At 47.5% G+C, this 20,909-nt stretch overlaps 2 protein-coding genes across 2 annotated transcripts; both read left to right on the forward strand.

Annotated features, from left to right (window-relative positions):
- The first annotated feature begins 1,608 nt into the window (after positions 1 to 1,608).
- On the forward strand, positions 1,609 to 9,678 carry MTMR11 (myotubularin related protein 11). Its single transcript, XM_036766027.1, is given in 18 exon segments — positions 1,609 to 1,742; positions 1,745 to 1,800; positions 2,169 to 2,259; positions 2,697 to 2,818; positions 3,103 to 3,163; positions 3,352 to 3,494; positions 4,150 to 4,228; positions 4,399 to 4,534; positions 4,763 to 4,850; positions 4,980 to 5,068; positions 5,169 to 5,293; positions 5,559 to 5,619; positions 5,897 to 5,967; positions 6,354 to 6,520; positions 6,748 to 6,921; positions 7,458 to 7,640; positions 7,969 to 8,262; positions 8,803 to 9,678. Coding segments are annotated over 18 exon segments (2,103 nt in total). The 5' UTR covers positions 1,609 to 1,723; the 3' UTR covers positions 8,947 to 9,678.
- A 2,676-nt stretch (positions 9,679 to 12,354) lies between these two features.
- On the forward strand, positions 12,355 to 15,306 carry SF3B4 (splicing factor 3b subunit 4). Its single transcript, XM_036767614.1, has 6 exons — positions 12,355 to 12,434; positions 12,791 to 12,919; positions 13,248 to 13,790; positions 14,096 to 14,302; positions 14,561 to 14,734; positions 14,906 to 15,306. The coding sequence occupies exons 1-6, from the start codon at positions 12,401 to 12,403 to the stop codon at positions 15,091 to 15,093; spliced, it is 1,275 nt and encodes a 424-aa protein (XP_036623509.1). The 5' UTR covers positions 12,355 to 12,400; the 3' UTR covers positions 15,094 to 15,306.
- The last annotated feature ends 5,603 nt before the right edge of the window (positions 15,307 to 20,909 follow it).

Raw genomic sequence — 20,909 nt, forward strand, 5'->3', positions numbered from 1 at the left:
ACATTCTTTCCATTAAGGAAAATCCTCTTCTTGTATCATGGTTAAACATACATGGGGGTCATAAACGTGAGGTAATACAGGCTTGCTAGCTCTGCTAAAATAACGTATATAAGTTTTCTCATTCCTTTGTTCAGACAGCCAGAGCCTATGCTCTGACTCCTTGTACGTACAAGTAAGCTAGCCTAGCTATGCTTTAAGGGAAAATAATAAACAACATGGATTTTTCTATCACCTAGCTCTGTTGTTTCCTTCAACCAAATTTTCAGGTTTAACAAAAGGTATGAGTGATACACAGGGATTTGATACTTTTTGCTTCATGGATACTTTGGAGAAACTGCCCCTCTCTCATTGCCTCCTCCTCCCCCAGATTTGAGGGCCGTAGCTAGTGCATGCCAGAATTTGTGAAGGTGTGGAGTCAATACCAGACTGACTACTTGTCTCAGGCTCCAGAATAGCTTCAGGATTTCCACAACCGCAGCCAAGGCAGAAAACATTTAAGGTCGAAGCGAGAAAAGGGGAGGGGTGAGGTGGCATGGAAAAACCCGGGGCTCCAGAGTCCTTTTCCCGACTCGGCTTCATTGTTTCTAGGGACACAAAATAAAATGGCCACTCATCTAAATTTCATTTCGCATCTTGTTTTACATTTGTCTTGGATCTACGTGCCCATTTTTTCTCCAGGGACCTCCAGCCCCTCTAACTCCCCACCTCAGAGCCTGTCCCGAGGGACAGTGCCGAGTTGTATGGAGAGGTTTTCTGGCCCCTAGCCCACACTGCCCAGAACATGAATCATTGATTGTGGGGTATCCAATGTTCAGAGACAGGAGGGGGAGAAAGGGAGATGTCTGAAGGCTGCTCTAGTTCCCAATTGGCTGCAGGCTACTGGTAAAGGGAGACCTTGGGGGAGGAATAGTCTGTCCTACACGTGAGTTGGTGTTTTATCTCCTTGGCTCAGTCCTTAACCTCCCCTACAACTAATCACAGAGTTGAGGTATATCCCCTTTTCTCTCGGCCTTAGCCTCTCTCGATACCCTATCCTTATGTCTGTGAGTGTGATGGGAAATCCCCAGGGGCCCAACTTCTTACCCCCAGCCATAGCAACCTGTCAGATTTGAGGGAAGGAAGGATGCCTTATTTTTCTTCTTTCCATAAAAAGGGTGACTACTTCAGCACACAGAGTTACACGAAGAGACACACAAAATAATTGTGCCCAAGGAAAAGCCCGGATTGAGTGAGACACCTTCCCCTTGACCCAAATTAGAAGGGTTCATATAATTCCGTTTCATTGTCTGGGTATCTCTTGACTTCCCTCAAGGATCCTCTGTGCTGATCAGCAGAAAGTGGAATGGAGAACTCTTCACAGAGACTCGAGCACACCCCCAAATTTATTTTCCCAGCCTACTCTCTTAAAACCCTTCTTCAAACTCTCCTCAAATTGTGTGTATTCCCCTTTAAGGGGCAGGGCATCTCACTTCCATCCCTACCCCCCCAATCTCCGGAGTAGTCTGAAGTTTCCAGAGGACCCTGAGTCTCCCCCCAACCAAAGCCCTCTTTCCCCTACCCCAGAAAAGAACTGTCTAAAGCCTCTTTTTGGCTTTGCCCCTCCCTACCCCCAGTCCCCATCTCTTCCCTTCCCCAGGACTCAACCTTCTCTCACTTGGGCTAAGACTTCCCTGAGTCTCCCTACATCAGCCCCCTCCCCCTCCCCCTCCCTCAATTCCGCTGAATGGAGCCAGGGAGATGTGGTGGGGGGGCCGGGGCCGGAGCTTCAACATTCCCCCACAGAAGGAGCCGGAGATGGGGGTAAGAAGAAGGGGAGCTTCAGCGGGGTGGCAGGGAGGCTGGGGTGGGAGCTGTGAAATGGAGGGTTCGCTCTAACTGTTCCTGGATTTCTCAATGTCTCTATGTTTCTTCTGAGTCTCAAGTTCACTTTTTCATTATCCATTAACCAGTTCTTCCCCTTATGCTGCCCCGCCCCAGACCTGTCTTCCCTTATCATAGCTAGACCTCAGTTTCCCTTGAATATTGACTTGGAAAAGAACTGGCTATTGTACCCTTCATCCCAGATCTTGTGCATGCCGCCCCACACCGATTCCCCAATTGGGAGACAGGGGAAATGGGGGGGGCGGGGTAAGATCTGGAATTAACTACAAATGAACCTTTTTTTTCAGCTCTTACGCCCAAAGTCCATGCAGGTGAGTGGGATGGAAGAGCCAAGGAGTCCACAGACCAACAGTTGCCCAGCTCTTCGATGTCTTCCAGGTACTGAGGACCCTTCGATACCCCTCCCTCTAGGCAATGCCCTCAGACTTCAATCTTCCCTGACCTTCCTCCCTTCAGGGTCTTCACCCCACTGTGATCCCCCCAGCATAAACCTTCCTCCGTCATAGACCATCCCCCTTCTCTGTTCAGAGCTAACTGTAAGCTTGGACCTCAGGTTCTGTTACTCACCTAGAAGATGGTGGGCATCTATGAAGTTATGACCTTCCCTTTGACCCCGTTTTGGTTTGTTTTATTTTTTCAAAGAGCTCAGAGTAGGGGAAGAAACTTATTCTTCTGTCAGCATTCTTTTTGTTCTTGTGGAGGGGAGAAGAGTGAGAAGGTTGTGTAAGTTTAGGGCAGATGGAAGGAGATTTGTTGGAAGGGAATACTTTTCGCCCACATAACTCACGTTCCCCCCTCTTTTCCTTCCTGATAAGGGGAACAGGTGTTGGCCTGGGCACCAGGAGTGAGAAGGGGGCTAGAACCTGAATTACCTGGGACCCTGATATGTACCAACCAGAGAGTGTTGTTCCGCCCCCAAGGCTGGCAAGGGAGGCAGGTGAGGTGGGAAGAAAATTGAAGGAGACAGGTGGGGTAAAGTAGGAAGAGGAGTTAAGAATGGTTAATAAAGACTGTTTGGGAGAGGGCGGGGCAGGAAGCTTTTTCATAGGCACCTCTTGTTGGGGTAATTTTCGGGGAGTCTGTCCTGGAGGACCAGGGACTGCCCTGGGTAGAGGAGTCTCTGCGGAAAACCATAGGATCGTAGATTTAGAGTTGGAAAGGGAGTCAGAAGTCAGAAAAAATGTCTTTTTACAGATCCTCTGCTTCATTCTTCTCCCCTAGGACTCTATACTGAGCAGTGACTATGATTTTGCTCTCAGCAACATCGGACGGTTGGAAGCTGGTAATTGAAAAGAGTGGACTGTTTTAGAAGCTTGGGTGAGAGGGTGCAGCTGGAGGTGTAGGAGAGCCCCTCTCTCCAGACTCCCAGGGTACAAGTAGGATGGATGGGCTGGAAGAGTTCCCCTTGGGTAGGGAGGGCCCCTTGTTTCTGGGTTGTAACATTTTCTGACCCTTAACCCTTGACCTCAGTAAGTGGCCTAGGCAGGCCCCAGATCCTTCGTCCAGGATCTCTGCTCAAGTTCATGCCTGATGAAATTCTAATTCATGGACGAGACTTCCGGCTTCTAAGAGTTGGCTTTGGAGAGGGGGGACTGGAGCCCCTCGCCTTTAGGGTAAGACACCCCCATCTCCAAAAGGACCCACATGACTCATTCCTTCCCTCTTACTCCCTCTGGAAATGTACTCCCTTTACCAAGCAACTCCATAAAATGTCCTTTGGGATAATAACAATTAATTGTTTGTTATTATTATTATTAAAATAGCTAGCATTTGCATAGTGTTTTATGGTTTGCAAAGCATTCTACATGTTATCCCATTTGATCCCTAATAGGAATCTCTTTTATCTATTCTGTAGATCAGTGTTTCTTAACCTTTTTTTGTGCATTCAGGAACCTTTTGGCAGACTGGTAGAACCTATGGACCCCTTTTCAGATAAGGTTTTTTTTTTTTAATTCATAATTGAAAGAAGCAAAGACGTGCAGTTAGAGATTGGTAAAAATGAAGATAATTTTTTCCCATCCAATTCATGAACTTTCTGAAATAAGTGGGGGTCCATGGACCCCAGGTTAAGAACTGCTGCTGTATACCATAGATCCTCTCAGATCTGCATGCCTTTCTAGCCCTTCTTTCTATGACTTATTAGCTTATAGTTCTACAGAGACTGTTCTTTTTATTCTGATAGGAAATGGAGAGAAACATAAATCCTATTCCCTTCTATTCACCTCTCTGACCTGAGCCAAAGGGGTGGGGTGGTCATTTCTCCCACAGGTTGGCATGGCTATTATCCAGGCTAGAGCCCAGAACAGTCAAGTCCAACACTATGAAGGAATAACTCTGAGCAAAGCTTGTGAGTAGAAGATCTTTGGGAGGGAGGGGATGGAGAGTGATTTGGGGTGGGACAGAGGAAAGGTAAGAAGTTGAGAAAATCAGGAAGGTAGAGGCCTAGGTGGTTGGGGTCTAGTCTGGCTGGAGACAAAGGGTGAGCTGATTGGTACTTTTCTTTCTCCCTTTTTCTAGGTTGTGGCCTGGGACCCAGTGAGTCACCTGTTCCCCTCTTAGAGACCCCTGAGGACTGGGAGGCTGAACGGAAGAAGCATGGGGCCAGAGGCTGGAGGGTCAGCACAATAAATGAGAGGTTCGATGTATCTACCAGGTGAATCCAACACTCTCATCTCTATCTTCTAGTATCTTCTAGCCAATCCTTCCAACCTAAGGCTAACCATTCAACCTGCCTTCTGGAGATACCTTTATGGTACCCCCTAACCCATCATTCCCTTAAACCTGACACCCTCTACGATTACCTTCGCCCCCAAATTATAAACATCATTGCCATACTACAAGGTCATTGAGCCAAACAGTGGTATTACCTTCAATTCCATAGCCTCCCTCGATACTTCTGGGTCCCTAGACGGACACTGGACAGTGAAGTCAGAAAGGCATTTGGTCACTTCCATCAGGGCCGTGGACCGGTCAGTGTGGGGATCAGGGTCAGGGTAGTGGGTCTGGGGCCTCCTGGGACAAGTGGGAAGAGGGGGCAAAGAGTTTCTCTTCCCCATAATGACCTGTCTGAGACCTTTGTGCTGCCCCACCATTTACAGCGCTTATCCTGGCATCACCCTGGAGGCAGTGATCTTCTTCGCTCTGGTGGCTTTTATGAAGCCAGTGATCCTAATAGGGAGGATATCAGGTAAAGGAGAAGTTTTAGGGGAGGAATCAGGTTGGGAGTCAGGGGACAGCCAAGGTTCCTTATGCTGCTTCCTTTCCCACTGTCTTCTTGGCATCCACAGGGCAGTGGAGTTACTACTTCAGGCTGGGCATTCAGATGTTGTCCTGGTGGATACTGTAGATGAGCTACCCAGCCTTGCAGATATCCAGCTTGCCCACTTGAGGCTTCGGGCCCTGTGCCTGCCTGGTGAGGTTGACTTCTAACCCATGACTCCTAGACCTACTGATTCTTTTGGCCTACTCTGGATAAGTGACCATCGTCCTACTGATCTACTGACCTTTTGTCCTATTAAAAGGATGGGCTCCTTTCAGTGAGATTCTGAAGACCGTATTCTTTCTGACTCTGATCACTGATTCTCTTTTTCTTAACCCTTTGGACCTCATTTCCTGAGCCTTGAACCCCAAATCCTCAACTCTTCTGACTCTCTATTCCTCTGACTCTTCTCAACCAGATACAGCCGATGAAAAATGGCTTTCAGCTCTGGAGGGAACGAGATGGCTGGACCACGTCAGGTGATCATCCCCTTCCTACAGTCTGCCAACCTGTACGCCTTGCTTCAGCCTTCCATTAACCTGGACCCCCTCCATGGTCTACCATGAGCTCTTCCAGACTCCCTCCAGACTTAACTACTTTCTTCTTCCTGGAAGCAGCTACATTTTAGTTTTGATGGCAGAAAAAGATGGCAAAATGCTAATGTCAGTTTTCTACCTTTACCGTGATGATCGGCAGATGACTTTTCTAAGCCCTAGACCTTGTTATTCACCCTTTACAACACCCTCTTCTTATCAGGTCCTGTCTCAGAAAGGCCAGTGACATCTCAGTGCTGGTGACCTCCAGGGTCCGATCTGTAGTCCTTCAAGGTAAGTTCCCAAATTATCCCTGTTCTTCCCCTGCCTTTGTGTCTCTGAGCCATAAGATTGGAGTCTCTCCCACCTCCAGTTCTCTTCTGTCCAACAACTTAGGAGTTATTCTTGAGATCTCTTATTCCTTCTGCATAAATCTCAGTTGGGCATGAGGAAGGACAATTGAAATTCTCTCTCCACCTCTCTCAATTCTCACTCACTCTTCACGTCACCCTTTTCCATGTCTGTCTCTTCCTTTCATCCTGATTTGTTTTTGTCCTATGTTCCTCCTCACTCCTTTTGCTTGCATCCATTCCCTTTCAGCTTTATAATGCCCTTTCTTTCTGTTCTAACATGGCCTCTCGATCCCCAAACTTTGCTAAGCCTACGTTTTTACCTCCCAGAACAAGGTGACCGTGACCTCAATGGCCTCCTCTCTTCACTTGTCCAGCTGCTCTCGGCCCCTGGAGCTCGGACTCTGCATGGCCTCCAGACCATTGTCCAGCGAGAGTGGGTGGCAGCTGGACACCCTTTCCTGACCCGTCTGGGAGGGTCCGGGGGAAGTGAGGAGGTGAGAGGGAATTGGGTGATATTGAGAAGGTGAGGGGATGGTGAAGTTGATTTGGATCAACTGGAAAGATCAGCAGAATGGGTATGGGGGGCCTTGGAAGAGGGTTAAACAGGTGAGGGTAAGAACAGATCTGGAGTCTCAGAGCCCTACCACGCTCCCTGTTTGCCTTTAAATCCTCATCAGCAGTCCCTGATGAGGCCCTTTAACTTCCAATCCCCCAACTCCAGGCCCCAGTGTTCCTCCTTTTCCTTGACTGCCTCTGGCAGCTGGTTCGTCAGTTTCCAGCAGAGTTTGAATTCTCAGAGTTCTTCCTCCTGGCCCTTCATGATAGTGTCAGGGTCCCTGATACTCCCACCTTCCTGAGAGACACCCCCTGGGAACGGGCAAAGCAGAGTGGGCAGGTTAGTGATTCTCTCTTTGCTTTTCCTGGGCTATTCTCACTGAGTTTTAATCATGAGCTTTGTTGCTGGGTGCTAAGAAAATGGGAAGAGGCTAAGAAGGGAAGATGCCTGGTCAATGACTGCACAATCTTTGTCAGAACCCTCTAGCCACTGAGATTCCAACATCTTTGATTTGGGGGGGGAGGGCGGGGCGGAGGTGGTGGTGGTGGTGGTGGTGGTGGTGGTTGGTGGGTGTGTGTGTGTGTGTGTGTGTGTGTGTGTGTGTGTGTGTGTAGGTGTTGCTTTATAATACTACCCCTCTGGGGCAGCTAGGTGGTACAGTGAGTAGAGCACTGGCCCTAGAGTCAGGAGGACCTCAGGCACTTGATGCTTACTAGCTGTGTGACCTTGGATAACTCATTTAACCCTAATTGCCCTGCCTTCCCCCCTCCAAAAAAAAAATAAAAAAAAATATAATATTACCTCTCTGATCTGCGAAGACAGTGGAGAGTTTCTGAGGCCTACCTAGTCATATTTTTTTTTCTTCCTTTACCCAGTTCAGCTCATATACCCAGGTCTATACACCAGGATCCCCTCAGTCTCCAGTTGGAGACCTTGTCCCCAGACCACTGACTGTCTGGGACTGGGGTCTTCGATATAGCCATCAGCAGATACTTCAATTCTATAACCCCTGTTATGAACCACACCACTGCTCAGATTCCTATCCCCCTAAAGAACAGGTAAGCCTCGTTGTAATGGGAGAGAGAGAATTAGGAAGGTGGGGAAGAAACAGTTGAGTTTTTGCTCCTGACTCTCATGGCCCCAAGTCCCCTAGAGGGACAGGTAGTCTAGAAGGAGATGAGAGGCAGTTTGGTTGTCTTCCTCCTTGTTTCCAAGTTTCTTCCCACCCAGCCTATGAAGTCACCCCTAATTCAATATTCCCTCCATCTGTCCTTCTGAAGTCTTAGCCCTAATCCACTGGGAGGGTTGATGAGGCCACAGGGAGATGCTGAGACTCCAGAAGGACCGAATTTCTTGATAGTAAGCTGACTCCCCACTTCCCTGTAGCTGATTCCAGCGACTCCTGGCCCTCCACGATCCATGTTCCTCTTCTCTCGGGGAACTCTGACCCCACTGAACCAGCTCTGTCCTTGGCGGGACGGTTTTTCCTCACTGATGTCCTCGTCACGACGGCTCCTCCGACACAATACATCATCTGATAGCCTGGCTGACCAGGAGTGGGGACTCCCTCCTCACTGGGGGCCTTCCCCTTTACCTCCAGGACTTCTGCTGCCTGGATTCCTAGGGCCCCAGATCAGACTCTGGAGACGCTGCTACCTGAGAGGGCGGCCTGAGGTCCAGGTAGGGCTGGTATACGAAGGCAGGAATGTGGGGTGGCAAGTGGAGGTCAAAAGAAGGAAATCTGGCAGGGTATGGGGGTTAAGACAACAATCAACAAGTATTTATGTTAAGTCCCTTCTCTGTGCCAGGCAGAGAGGAGACAAAGGTAAAAACTGAAACATCCTTTCAAGAAGCTTCTTCAGAGAAGCAAGCATTGAATTTAAGATATTTGTTATAATGCTGGAACAGTCTGGTAAAATCCGAAACTGCAAGGTTGTTGTTGTTGTGTTTGTCCTTCGTTCCTGCAGAGGACCATATGACATTAGGGAAATGATGACATGACTTGCAGTTGACTTTGATTTGAGTGAGGGAGAGCTGTGCAAGGTCACCAGCCTCATTTTTTCCTCCAGAGCCATCTGGGTCAGTGGTCTGATATTCATCAGGACGGCTGGGGAACTGCAAGGAGATTGGAGGAAATACTAGAAACAGTTGGAGGCACTGGGTGGGTGGGGTGGCCACGCAGATCCACAGCGACATCTTTTTTTGTCTTCTCTCCTTCAGACTGGTCTATCGGCCCCAACAGTCTCTGGACTCCTGGATGAGCTGGCCCAACTCCAGGAGCTGCTGAGGACATGGTCATCAGGGGTATCCCCCAGGGCTCAGAAGACCAAAGACCCAGATACTCCCCTGTCTCCATCCCGATGAGATGTCTGGTCCTCTTTAGGATTGTGTGTTTCTTTGACCTGCCATATCTTCCCTTTGCCTTAACCCCCAGTCTCCTAATTTCTCCAATCACCAAACAAGCTTAATAAGATTTAACCTGCTGTTCCAGCCCTCCCCGCAGCCCATAAACACAGGACCAGATTTTGATCTAGAAGGGACCTTAGAGATCTAGTCTTATTCTAAAATGGGCTAGCTGGCTGTTTGGTGCATTGGGAAGCACACAGGACTGGGGCTTGAGAGAACTGGCTGTTCTTGTTGTGGCTCTGACTCTGTGTAACCTTGAGCAAATCTCTTTTCTTGACCTCGTTTTCTTAATCTGTAAGATATTGTATGTACGGGGTGTCCCAAAAGTCTGGTTTAAGCTTTTAACAGCTTGAAGCTGCACTAAGACACTTGGGATAGTGTGTGTGTGTGTGTGTGTGTGTGTGTGTCTGGACTACACTATGTTTGTGGCTATTTCCAGTACTGAAACACTATGATTCTTAGTCAACCCCAACACTGACACCTGCTCCTCCCTCCAATTCCCCAGAGACTGTTTTGTGCCTGAAATGTTTTTCTTGTCGTTGTCTTATCATTTAGGATCTTAACCTGCTCTCTTCTCCAAGACCATCCTATCCTTTGTGTGTTTGTAGTTGTACATTGTTTGAAGTGGAGATGCTGGCTGTGACTGTCACCAGCATGGCTCCCACAGGCCTACTCTTAATTTTCCTTCTGTTTGCCTCTCTACTTCTTAATTTCTAGTTCTTCTCTCTACAGCTTTCCATGGAAATAGAATGGAAGAGGGAGAGAAAGAAAGGAATAGCTCTTACTATGTGTTAGGTATTGGGCTATGTGCTTTTTACAAATGTGATCTCATTGGATTCTCACAACAACCCTGCACAGTAGATGCTATTTTGATCCCAATTTTACATTCGAGGAAACAGAGTTTAAGTGACTTGCTCAGAGTCACACAGCTAGTAAGTGTTTGAGGCCAGATTTGAAATCTGGTCTTTCATACTCCAGGCCCAGCCTTCTATAGCCTCCGAGTGGGAGACACCCTACCACCTCCATATGTAGATATTTTTGTAGTGACTTTCTATTTACAGAAACCATCAATGAACAGTATTTATATAAGCTATAGGTTTTGCTTCTAAGAAGAGAAATGTGGGGATGAGTGCTAGGAAAAAATTGGAAAAATGGGGACAGAAAATCTTGTATAGTGGGAATGGTATGTGGGCGTAGGCATCTTCATCCAACTGACCCAATACCCAATATCAGTTTCAGGGAAAATAAGGCAATGAGAAGGGACCAAGTGAGAATTATGGTGGGGCCCAGTTACAGGTGGATCTAGGTACAGTGGCCTAGTACATGGCCTAGATTAGAAAGACTTTTCTGTGACTTTTCAGGAAGTAATGTGGAAGAGTTCCAGTTGTGTTGGGGGTAAGGCTAGGGCCAGAGACCAAACTCTATGAAGTAAGCTGAGATCTGAATTCTTGGAGGTTCTAGCCTTAGGCCTCCCACAAGATTCAGAAGTTCGTGGGAAGTAGTAAGGGACCAAGCCTTTTAATGAGGATAACAAATAGGGTAGAGATGGTTCTGGATTGGGTAACAAGAAGGAATTTACTCCTTAAATCCTTTGTTACAGATGTAGTTTGATGTGAATGTGATACGCACTTGGGAACTTGAGGGAATCAAATCAAATTTCTATTGGAATAGTTTAGTGTTTTGAGCTAAATGTCAGCTAATGGCCCTCCTTCTTCAAGACATTTTTCCCAGTTATTAATCTTAGTGCCTCCCTTCTGAGACTACCCCCAGTTTATCCTGTATACATCTTGTTTGTACGTAGTTTACATGTTGTCTCCCCATTAGATCATGAAGTCCTCGAGAACAGGGACTGTTTTTGGCCTTTCTTTGTATCAGCCTTAGCACAGTGCCTGGTGCATAGTAGGTGCTTCATAAATGCTAGTTGACTGATTGGGTCCTATACAGGCAATGAATATACTATTATGCTCCTTGTGCTGTGATGTAGCAATGCTCATACTTTCCAACACCCAGGGAGGATGTTTAATTCAGGGAAGTGAATAAGCATATGGCACCTACCATGTGCTAGGCACGGGGTTAAGGGCTTTACAAAAATTAGCTCATTCTAACCGTCACAGCCACGAAGGAGGTGCTGTTATAATTCCCATTTTACAGTTGAGGAGACTGAGGCACAGAGGTTTTGACTTGGCCAAAATCACATATCTAGTACGTGTGGGAGGCTGGATTTGAGCTCCGTTCTTCTTGACTCTAGACCCATTGCTGTCTCAAGAGACAGGACAACCATGAGGCGGACCACAGGGTCAGGCAGTTCAACATCCGTCTGGAGATGGAGGCCAGGTGTTGGATCTCGGGATCTTGTACAATCGGCGCCCCTCAGCCCTTCCTTCACGGGCATTCTGAGTGCTGTGGTGCTAGGCAGGTGGTCAGGGGTAAGGGCTGGAGGATGTACAGGTGGAGAGCCCATCTAATAATAGTAGGTGGTGGGTTTGGCATCGGTGGATCGGGAGCCAGGTGGGCTTCAGTTTGGTGTGGCCTTGTGGCTGGGGGAACCGTGACATTGGCTGCAGGAAGGATTGTGAGGCAGTGGTCAGTAAGGGTCCTAAACCTGAGGAAGCAGCAGCAGCAGCAGCTCTGAGACCACGTGACAGGTAGCACCTGCGGTTTTCCCGCAAAGCTGCCAACTTCAGGGTCCTTTCCTGGTTACTAAACCTCCCTGGGCCTCAGTTTACTCAGTTGTAGACACGAGGGGAGGTTGGACTGGATGGACGCCTATGCTCTTTCCAGTTCCACATTCCCCCTTCCTCCGCCCCACTTCCCTCACCCCCACAGACTCTGGATTGGGGGCGGAAACGCCCCACCCCGGTTGCTATGGCAACGTTTAGGCGCCGCCATGTTAGGAGGAAAGGTAACCTTTCGCTATCGATGAGCAAAGAACCGCTTCTCTATGACCTGATCACGTTTCACCTTGATTTGGGAGGGGGTGTCGTCCTCATACCGCTCTTTCGGGGCGAGGGGCGGGGTGGGAGACCAAGTTAAACTGTGGAGATCAAAATGTCAAAATCATGTGATTAGTTTTTTTCGAAAAATAAAGTTTTATTACGCTCAGGTTTCTGTTGTTCACGGTCAGGGCTGGGAGTTGGGGAAGAGCCGTTATTTATTCCCTTCCCGGAATCACGTGAAGGCGGCCTCCGACCGGCCCTTCCGCCTAGACACTACGTGACTGACTCCCAGCACCCCCTTAGGCTGCCCGCGCCAGCTCAGCCAACATGGCTGCTCACGCCCGGCGCTTCCAAGATGGCCGCTGCCGCGTCTCTCGCCTGTCCTCCTCCGGCAGCCCCGCCCCTACCGGTGCCCCGGAAGCGGAAACGCTCCCGCTGCGGGGCCGCTGCCTGGAGACGGCGGGAGCACATTTAGTATGGCGGCCGGGCCCATCTCCGAACGGAATCAGGGTGAGTGGGGACGAGGCGGGAAGCCCGGAATCGCGCCCTCACGGGCCTGGGGCTGGGGAAGGGGCGTCTCCGCGTCGCCGAGGCCCAGTGGCCTCCGCGACCCCATGGCAGAGCTGGTCCGGGGTGGGGGGCGGGAAGCGGGGGAGCTTCCCGGATTTCCCACGCACCCTACCCCGGGCCGTGGAGAAGCCGCTCGAGGCAGCGTGGGGCCCGGCGACCCACGTCCGATGGCCGCCCCTGTGTGGCCCGGCCTTGGTCGGACACGTCCGTCTACCGGTCGTGGCCGGCAGTGCCGCGTCCCCTTTTGGTTTCCCTCGCCCCCGATTAACGCCCGCCGCGCCCCCTTCGCCCCGCAGATGCCACTGTGTACGTGGGGGGCCTGGACGAAAAGGTCAGTGAACCGCTGCTGTGGGAGCTCTTTCTGCAGGCCGGGCCCGTGGTCAACACTCACATGCCCAAGGACAGAGTCACAGGGCAGCACCAAGGTAAAGGAGGGGGTGGGGAGAGGGGAGGGGCGCCTCGGTGGGCCCGTCTGTAACAAGCCCTGTGCCTGGATTAGGAGCTTGGGCAGCATCATCTTGGAAAACGGAAGGGTCCACGCAAGTGTCAGGCGGGGCTATTTCACTGTCCCTGCCCCTCCCCGAGACCCTCCCAGGTTTGGGGGTCACTCGTCTGGGATTTCTCTGTTAAAATGAAAAACAAGCCTTTCTCCCTCTCCCGTGTCTGTGTGCTGCGCCCTTTTCGTGGGAGTGGGGCAGATCGTGGCCTCTTTTGTCAGCCGCAGTCCAACCTTCTGTTCTCCCCCTTCTCCAGGCTATGGATTTGTGGAATTCCTGAGCGAGGAGGATGCGGACTATGCCATTAAGATCATGAACATGATTAAACTCTACGGGAAGCCGATCCGAGTAAACAAAGCCTCAGCGCACAACAAGAACCTGGACGTCGGGGCCAACATTTTCATAGGGAACCTGGACCCCGAGATCGATGAGAAGCTGCTCTATGACACCTTCAGCGCCTTTGGGGTTATTTTGCAGACCCCCAAGATCATGCGGGACCCTGACACAGGCAACTCCAAGGGCTATGCCTTTATTAATTTTGCTTCGTTTGATGCCTCTGATGCAGCAATCGAGGCCATGAACGGGCAGTATCTGTGTAATCGACCCATCACGGTATCTTATGCCTTCAAGAAGGACTCTAAGGGTGAACGCCATGGCTCTGCAGCTGAGCGACTTCTGGCTGCCCAGAACCCCTTGTCTCAGGCAGATCGGCCACATCAGCTATTTGCTGACGCACCACCCCCACCCTCTGCCCCTAACCCTGTTGTGTCTTCCTTGGGATCTGGGCTTCCCCCACCAGGTAAAACACGAGCTGAGTATGTGGGAGCGAGGGTTAGGCTAAGGCTGGGGGGACTAGGGGCGACAACAGATCATCATTGTATGGTCGGAAACTAGAGAAAGGGTTTTAGAGAGGGGAGGCTTAGAGATGTAGTAAATGTGGTAGGGTTTCTTGGAGGGGCTGTAGATGTTTCATTTGTTATAAGTCGCCTCTTATCGTATGTGTAGTTTGTGGAGAGGAAGGGTCATTCTCTTAGGTGGCATGGTGGGACAAAGTTTCTATTCTGGTTTTTTGATACAGACTCCTCTTTCTGCATTTTTTCTTAGGTATGCCCCCACCAGGTTCATTCCCACCTCCGGTGCCACCTCCTGGAGCCCTTCCTCCAGGAATACCCCCGGCCATGCCTCCCCCACCTATGCCTCCAGGGGCTGGAGCTCATGGCCCTCCATCAGCAGGAACCCCTGGGGCAGGACATCCTGGACATGGACACTCACATCCGCATCCATTCCCACCAGGTGGAATGCCTCATCCGGGTAGGTGTTTTGTGCGAGAGAGCTTGTGAGAATAGGAGATGGTTTTTCTCTTTTAACTAATCAAATTTTGTATTTCTCTTTGAAGAAGATAGTGTAGGTAAAGGCCTGTTTCCTACCAACTTTATTCTCCACATGAATCTTCCCCCACCTCTTCGTTTTTCTTTTGGATTCCTGGCTTTCTGTTCCTCTTCTCCTCTCTATAACCTTAGCAACCCCCTTGCCCCCTCCTTTTCATTCTTATGTCTTTCTTTTGTCTAGGTATGTCTCAGATGCAGCTCGCCCACCATGGTCCCCATGGCTTGGGACACCCCCATGCAGGGCCCCCAGGCTCAGGGGGACAGCCTCCTCCACGACCACCACCAGGAATGCCTCATCCTGGCCCCCCTCCTATGGGAATGCCACCGCGAGGACCCCCTTTTGGATCTCCCATGGGTGAGTAGACTCCTATCCGTCTCATACTTTCTCCTTTCTTAAGTCTTTTACTCCCTGCTTACTGCCCTCCCTTCACCTTTCCATAGCTCTTTATCTTTCCCCAAAATGTGCCTCCTACTGATATATTCTGTGTTTCTTATTACCTCTAATCTCTCTCTTTTTCTCACTTAGGTCACCCAGGCCCCATGCCTCCCCATGGTATGCGAGGACCTCCTCCTTTAATGCCCCCCCACGGATACAGCGGTCCCCCTCGACCTCCACCTTATGGCTACCAAAGAGGACCCCTTCCCCCACCCCGACCCTCCCCTCGTCCACCAGTACCCCCTCGTGGTCCACTTCGGGGTCCTCTTCCTCAGTAGAGCCAAATTTCTCTACAACCCGTTGCACTCCTCTGAGACTCTCCCTGTCTTTTGGACCAGTCAGAGGAACTGTTGCCCCCTGGGCCACTCCTTTCTTCCTCAAATTTGTCCTTTTTTCCAGTGTGATTTTTCTCCCCCACTGGACTTTTTTCTATGTTGGACTCCACTTCTTCCCCAAATGTTGACCATGAATAAAGCTGGATCCCTTGTTTATCCTGTATGATATTATTCTTGTTGAAATAACTCCTCCTCTCTTCTTCTTCCAGGAAGGAGGCGTGTGGTGGAGGGATGGGGGTGAAAGAGATAGTGATCTAGCAAGTGTGCATTTATTGCTTGACTTCGCTGATTCTCTTCAATATTATCTTATTTATTCTTTCACTTTAATTCACCAAGCACTTACTAAGGGCCTCAGACTGCGCTTACGATGGGAATACAGAGACAGAAATGAAACCGTCCCTTTCCTCAAGGAGCTTACATTGTTATTCTGGAGAGAAATGGTTATATAATATTTATATGATACATAATATACATGATTATTTCTGGAGGGAAATATAATGTGCAATGATGAGCAAATACAAAATATATACGTACATAATTTGGGGGGATAGTGGATACTAGCAACTGTTGGGGCCATCAGGAAAGCTGCTTTGTGTGAGGCAGTATGAGCTGAATCTAGAAGGCAGCTAGGAGTTCCAAGAGGCAGGAATGAGGAAAGTGCGTGCCAGACATGGAGGACACCTTTGCACAGGAAACAGCCCATAGGCCAGCCTGGAACATAAGAGAGTTGTGTGAAATTGGCCTATAATGATAGTCCTCATTATGAAGGGCTTTACAAATGCCAAACGAAGGAGGTTGTAATTTATCCTGGAAAGAATAGCCACTGCAACTTCTTGGGCAGGACCTGCCCTTTAGGAATATCTGTTTGGTAGCTGTGGAGGATGGATCGAAGAGGGGAAGGGCTGGGTACAGTTAGACCGATTATAGAGTGCTGAAGCAGTCCAGGCTGGAAGTGAGGAGGGCCTCTGAAGAGAGGGCAGATATGAAAGGTATAGAGAGTAGAGTCAGTTGACTTGGCAAGTGGGTGTGGGGAGGATGACTGAAAAGTTGAGGGTTAACTCCTAGAGTGTAAATGGACTGGAAGGAGGGTGGCACTTTGGACAGAAATGAAAATGAGGTAGATTTATGGTGGAAGATTCTGTTTTGGACATACTGTATTTGATTTGCTAATGGCACATCCAGGTGGAGATGAGTTCTTTATGTAGAGATTTGAGCCCATAAGAGATATAAAGGACAAGAATAAGTTTCTTTTCTATGAGAACTAGTTTATACCTACCTATTTTTCTTATTGTTCAGTCATGTCCAACTGTGACCCCTTTTGGGGTTTTCTTGGCAAAGATACTGGAGTTGTTTGCCATTTCTTTCCGCAGGTCATTTTATAGATGAAGAAATGGGCAGAATTAAGTAATTTGCCCAGAGTCCCACAGTAAGTGTCTGAGGCTGTGTCTCAGGCCTACCTGATTCCAGGCATGGCACTCAGTCCACTTTGTCACCTAGCTTATTACCTCTTCTTAACTACAAAACCTGACTTCTACTTCTCTCCTAAAACTACTCAAAATCTCGGTTTTCATTGTCAATGACATCTGCAGTCTTTGACACAATTGACTATACCTTCTATAATCACTCCTGAGACATCCATTGCACATTTCCAGCTCTTTTCTCTGACTCATCATTTTTTGGTCTCCTGTTCCAACCCCCCTAAACAGATATTCTGAAAGGCTCAGTCCTTAACTTCACTCTTCTATGCTTTCCCTGCCTCTTCAAATGATTCTGTCTCATGATTTCAATTACTTCTGTTATCCTGATAACACTTCTCTAGCTTGATCTTTTCCTGGAGTTCCTGTTGCATATATCTAACTGGCTGTAAGATATTGCCAATTAAGCATTTTTTTTTTGAGGGGAAGGCGGGGCAATTGGGGTTAAGTGACTTGCCCAAGGTCACACAGCTAGTAAATATGTCAAGTGTCTGAGGTCGGATTCGAACTCAGGTCCTCCTGTCTCTGGGGCCAGTGCTCTACTCACTGCACCACCTAGCTGCCCCCAAATTAAACATTTCTTTTTTTTTTCTTATTTTGCATTTTTTAAATTAAATTTATTTAATATATTTAGTTTTCAGCATTGATTTTCACACAAGTTTGAATTACGAATTTCCTCCCCATTTCTACCCTCCCGCCCACTCCAAGATGGCGTATATTCTGGTTGCCCCGATCCCCAGTGAGCCTTCACTTCTGTCACCCCACTCCCCTCCCATCCCCCTTTCCCTTCTCTTGTAGGGCAAGATAAATTTCTATGCCCCATTGCTTGTGTATCTTATTTCCTAGTTGCATGCAAAAACTTTTTTTTTTGTTTTTGAACGTCTGTTTTTAAAACTTTGAGTTCCAAATTCTCTCCCCTCTTCCCTCCCCACCCACCCTCCCTAAGCAGGCAAGCAATTCAACATAGGCCACATGTGTATCATTATGTATAACCCTTCCACAATACTCATGTTGTGAAAGATTAACTATGTTTTGCTCCTTCCTGACCTATCCCCCTTTATTGAATTTTCTCCCTTGACCCTGTCCCTTTTCTAAAGTGTTTGTTTTTGATTACCTCCTCTCCCTCTCTGCCCTCCCTTCTATCATCCATCCTTTTTTATCTTCTTCCTCCTTCTTTCCAAATTAAGCATTTCTTAAGCAGAAGCTTTGTGCTAGGCCCAGGTGAGGAACCTGCAGCTTTTAGGACAGATGTGGCCTAGGTCCTTGGGAGACCTTTTGACTGAGTCCAAGTTTTGCAGAACAAATTTATTTATGGGATTTGTTTCTGTGAAGTTTGGATTCAGTCAAAGGGCTGTACCTGAGGACCTAGAGAGTCACATGTTGCCTCGAGGCTAAAGTTTCCCCACACCTCTGCTAGGCTCTGTCCTCAAGGAACTTTTGTTCTACTTGCAAGTCCTATTGATACCTCAAACTCAATGTGTCCAATTTCCCTTCCTTTCCTGATTTCTTTATTTCTGTCATCAGTACAACTATTCTTCCTGGTTCCTCAGACTCAAAATCATGTAGTCAAAATCACTTTCCTCATTTATACTCATTCAACCACTTTTAAGTTGATTCCACCCATGAAATAACACCTGCATTTGATTTTATTTGTCCTGTTTCTATCCATTCTGCCACCTACCTGGTCACTTAATGCATTGGCTACTGCAAGTGCTAGCTAACTTGTCTTGCCTTAGTTTCTTATTTGTAGAATGAGAGTTTTGGACTAGGTGACCTCTAAAGTCCATTCACATTGCAGAAGTAAAAAGGGCAGCGTAAAAACCATCCCTTCCATGTGTTTTTCACTGATTTCATCTACTTGTCCCACCTCGGGCTGATCTCTCCTTACTGGGATCTCTCAGCACTCTGGATCTCTTGTATACTTTCATCCTGCTTGTGTTATATTTATGTGCATGTGTTACTCAATTCTACTAGATTGTAACTTCCTAAGGATGGTGTCATATCTTATATTCCCCCTTGCACTTATCTTGTACTTACCAGGCACTCAAATGTTGAATACTGCCTTACATCATTACTTAACTAGGTTTCATTTGTTTTCTTTCAAGTATAAGGTTCTAAAAGTCAGGGACTAACTTTATTTGTTTATCCTTCCTCAGGGACTTAATAAACCTTGGGTATGTATTGTCCCTTTCAATATTCCCTCCAATTTATGTCATCATTCCTCCCCTTCTTCCTATTGGAAGTACTTGGTGTAATTGATCTGGAGTATGGTACTGGGGCATGGCTTCTCCTGTAGAGTAAGCTCCCCATCATACACATATTTCCTCCTATTTCTGAGTTGTGGTCTTCTTTTGCAACGCAAGCCAAGAATAGAAAGGCAGGAGATATATTAATGACACTTCACTTGCATGGCACTTTGTCATTACAAAATATCTAACAGACATCTCATTTGATCTCATAACATTCTTATGAAGTACATAGAACAGATATTCTCATTTTATAGATAAGGAAAGGGATTCAGTGGTGAAGTGAGTGGAGGACTTCAGAAGTAATCAGACCATTTCCCACCCATTTGGGAATCTCCTTCAAAGCTCCTTGGATTAAATGACTTGGAAGATTCTTTCTAGTTCTAAATCCTATCATATGACTTGCCACAGTCACAGCAACATAAGAGAGATGGCTGAGACTGGAACTCACATTTTCTTCCTCTAACTGCAGTGCTTTTTCTGTTATGCCGTGTCTCCATGAGAAAAGCTAGGTTAGGTCTGTGTTGAGAGAGGGGTTACTTGGAAAGAATGGGTGGCAATGAGTGAGGGGAATTGTGTTTACTCTAGCTCTCACAATCACAACTTACACTAAGAAGCATCTTTGGGGTGTGATAAAATGTTAGCAATTTGAGATCTAAGGGGGTGGAGTATAGGAGAGATTAGGACCAATCACCAGCAGTCTTGGAATTCTGATATTCAAAAGGTTTATTAATAACAAAGCTTTATTAATATTTGTGCATGTGTGCATCGTCCTAAATTCCAGTAAGTTGGGGAGCATTCTCCAGGGGCCTCATTCCTTACACAGGGCAAAGAAATGGAGCTTAAAAATTTCCATTTCTCTGAGTTTCTTATACAAAGATAAAAGAAGGTTTACACAAGACTGTATTTGCAAATTATTTCTTTGTTTTATCAGTGTTTTCTTTTATGATGTGCTGCATATGGTGTTTGGGACTTGGTTTCCTATAAATTCTTTGATTATCAGTCCAGGGTCCAGATGTAAAATGCCTAGATCCATCTGGTTTGGCTTGAGTGTCTTTGATGGACTGTAGTCTCCAGTAAAAATTCTGTTTTCTTTCACCCCTTTATCTCTCAGTAAATTTCCACACTAGTCTCACATGATTTGATGTTCTTTTAGCCATTCACTGGTAATTTTGCATTCTAATCTCTTCCTGATTGATTCAGTAAAATGAATGAAGTTATAACTTACTATTATAACTACTGATTAATCCATTAGTATAATATCTATTTTAGCTCACTGTTAGTGAGAACCCAAGACCCCTCAGTCCTCTTGTCCTTTTTCTGGAAGGTGAGGTTCCTTAGGCTAGGTACTGACTTGCTAATACTGTTCCACCTGTTTTAGCGGTATAGACCTAGGTTAAGACTTGGAGAGAAGGGGATGAAGGCCCCTTTTTGATAAGTGTAGATCTTAAAAATTTAGAGCAAAAAGGGGACGTTAGGAGTCATCTAGTCTAACTGCCTTAAGTTTTAGATTGAGGAAACAGGACCAGGGAAACAAAAGACTTGCCCAAGGTCAAACAGGGGAAGACCAGAGACTAGAGAGAATGCAGGTGTCTTGATTTCTGGTCCAGTGCTTTTTCCAATAGAACTGTTTTTCAATTCCTTAGCCCTCCTCTGGAGGGGGAGCAGCATGGTGCCTGGGAGTCAAGGCTCATGGGTTTAGTCACTCAGCTGTGTGGTTTGGGAGGATTAGGTGGGGGTTGGGAAGAAGGAAGAGGCAGGAAGGAGGAGAAATCTGCCCATGGAGGTCTTTTGGCCCAGGATGGAGACCGAGAATTTGGGGAGGGGGTTGGAGAAGAGGAAGAGATGGGGGAAGGCAAAATGTGAGGGAGTTCTTGCTTTTTATTCCTTTACCCACTGTGACCAAAAAGGAGAGGGAGAATGGCTGGAGACATTCCGTTAATGCCCTTTCCTCTTATGTATTTGTTTATGCAACTGGTAGTGGGATAAATAGGCAAATGGAAAGGTGCTGGGCAAAGGTGTCCTTGCAATAAATAAC

Source organism: Trichosurus vulpecula, chromosome 7, assembly GCF_011100635.1.
Source record: "Trichosurus vulpecula isolate mTriVul1 chromosome 7, mTriVul1.pri, whole genome shotgun sequence".
Taxonomy (NCBI): Eukaryota; Metazoa; Chordata; class Mammalia; order Diprotodontia; family Phalangeridae; genus Trichosurus; species Trichosurus vulpecula.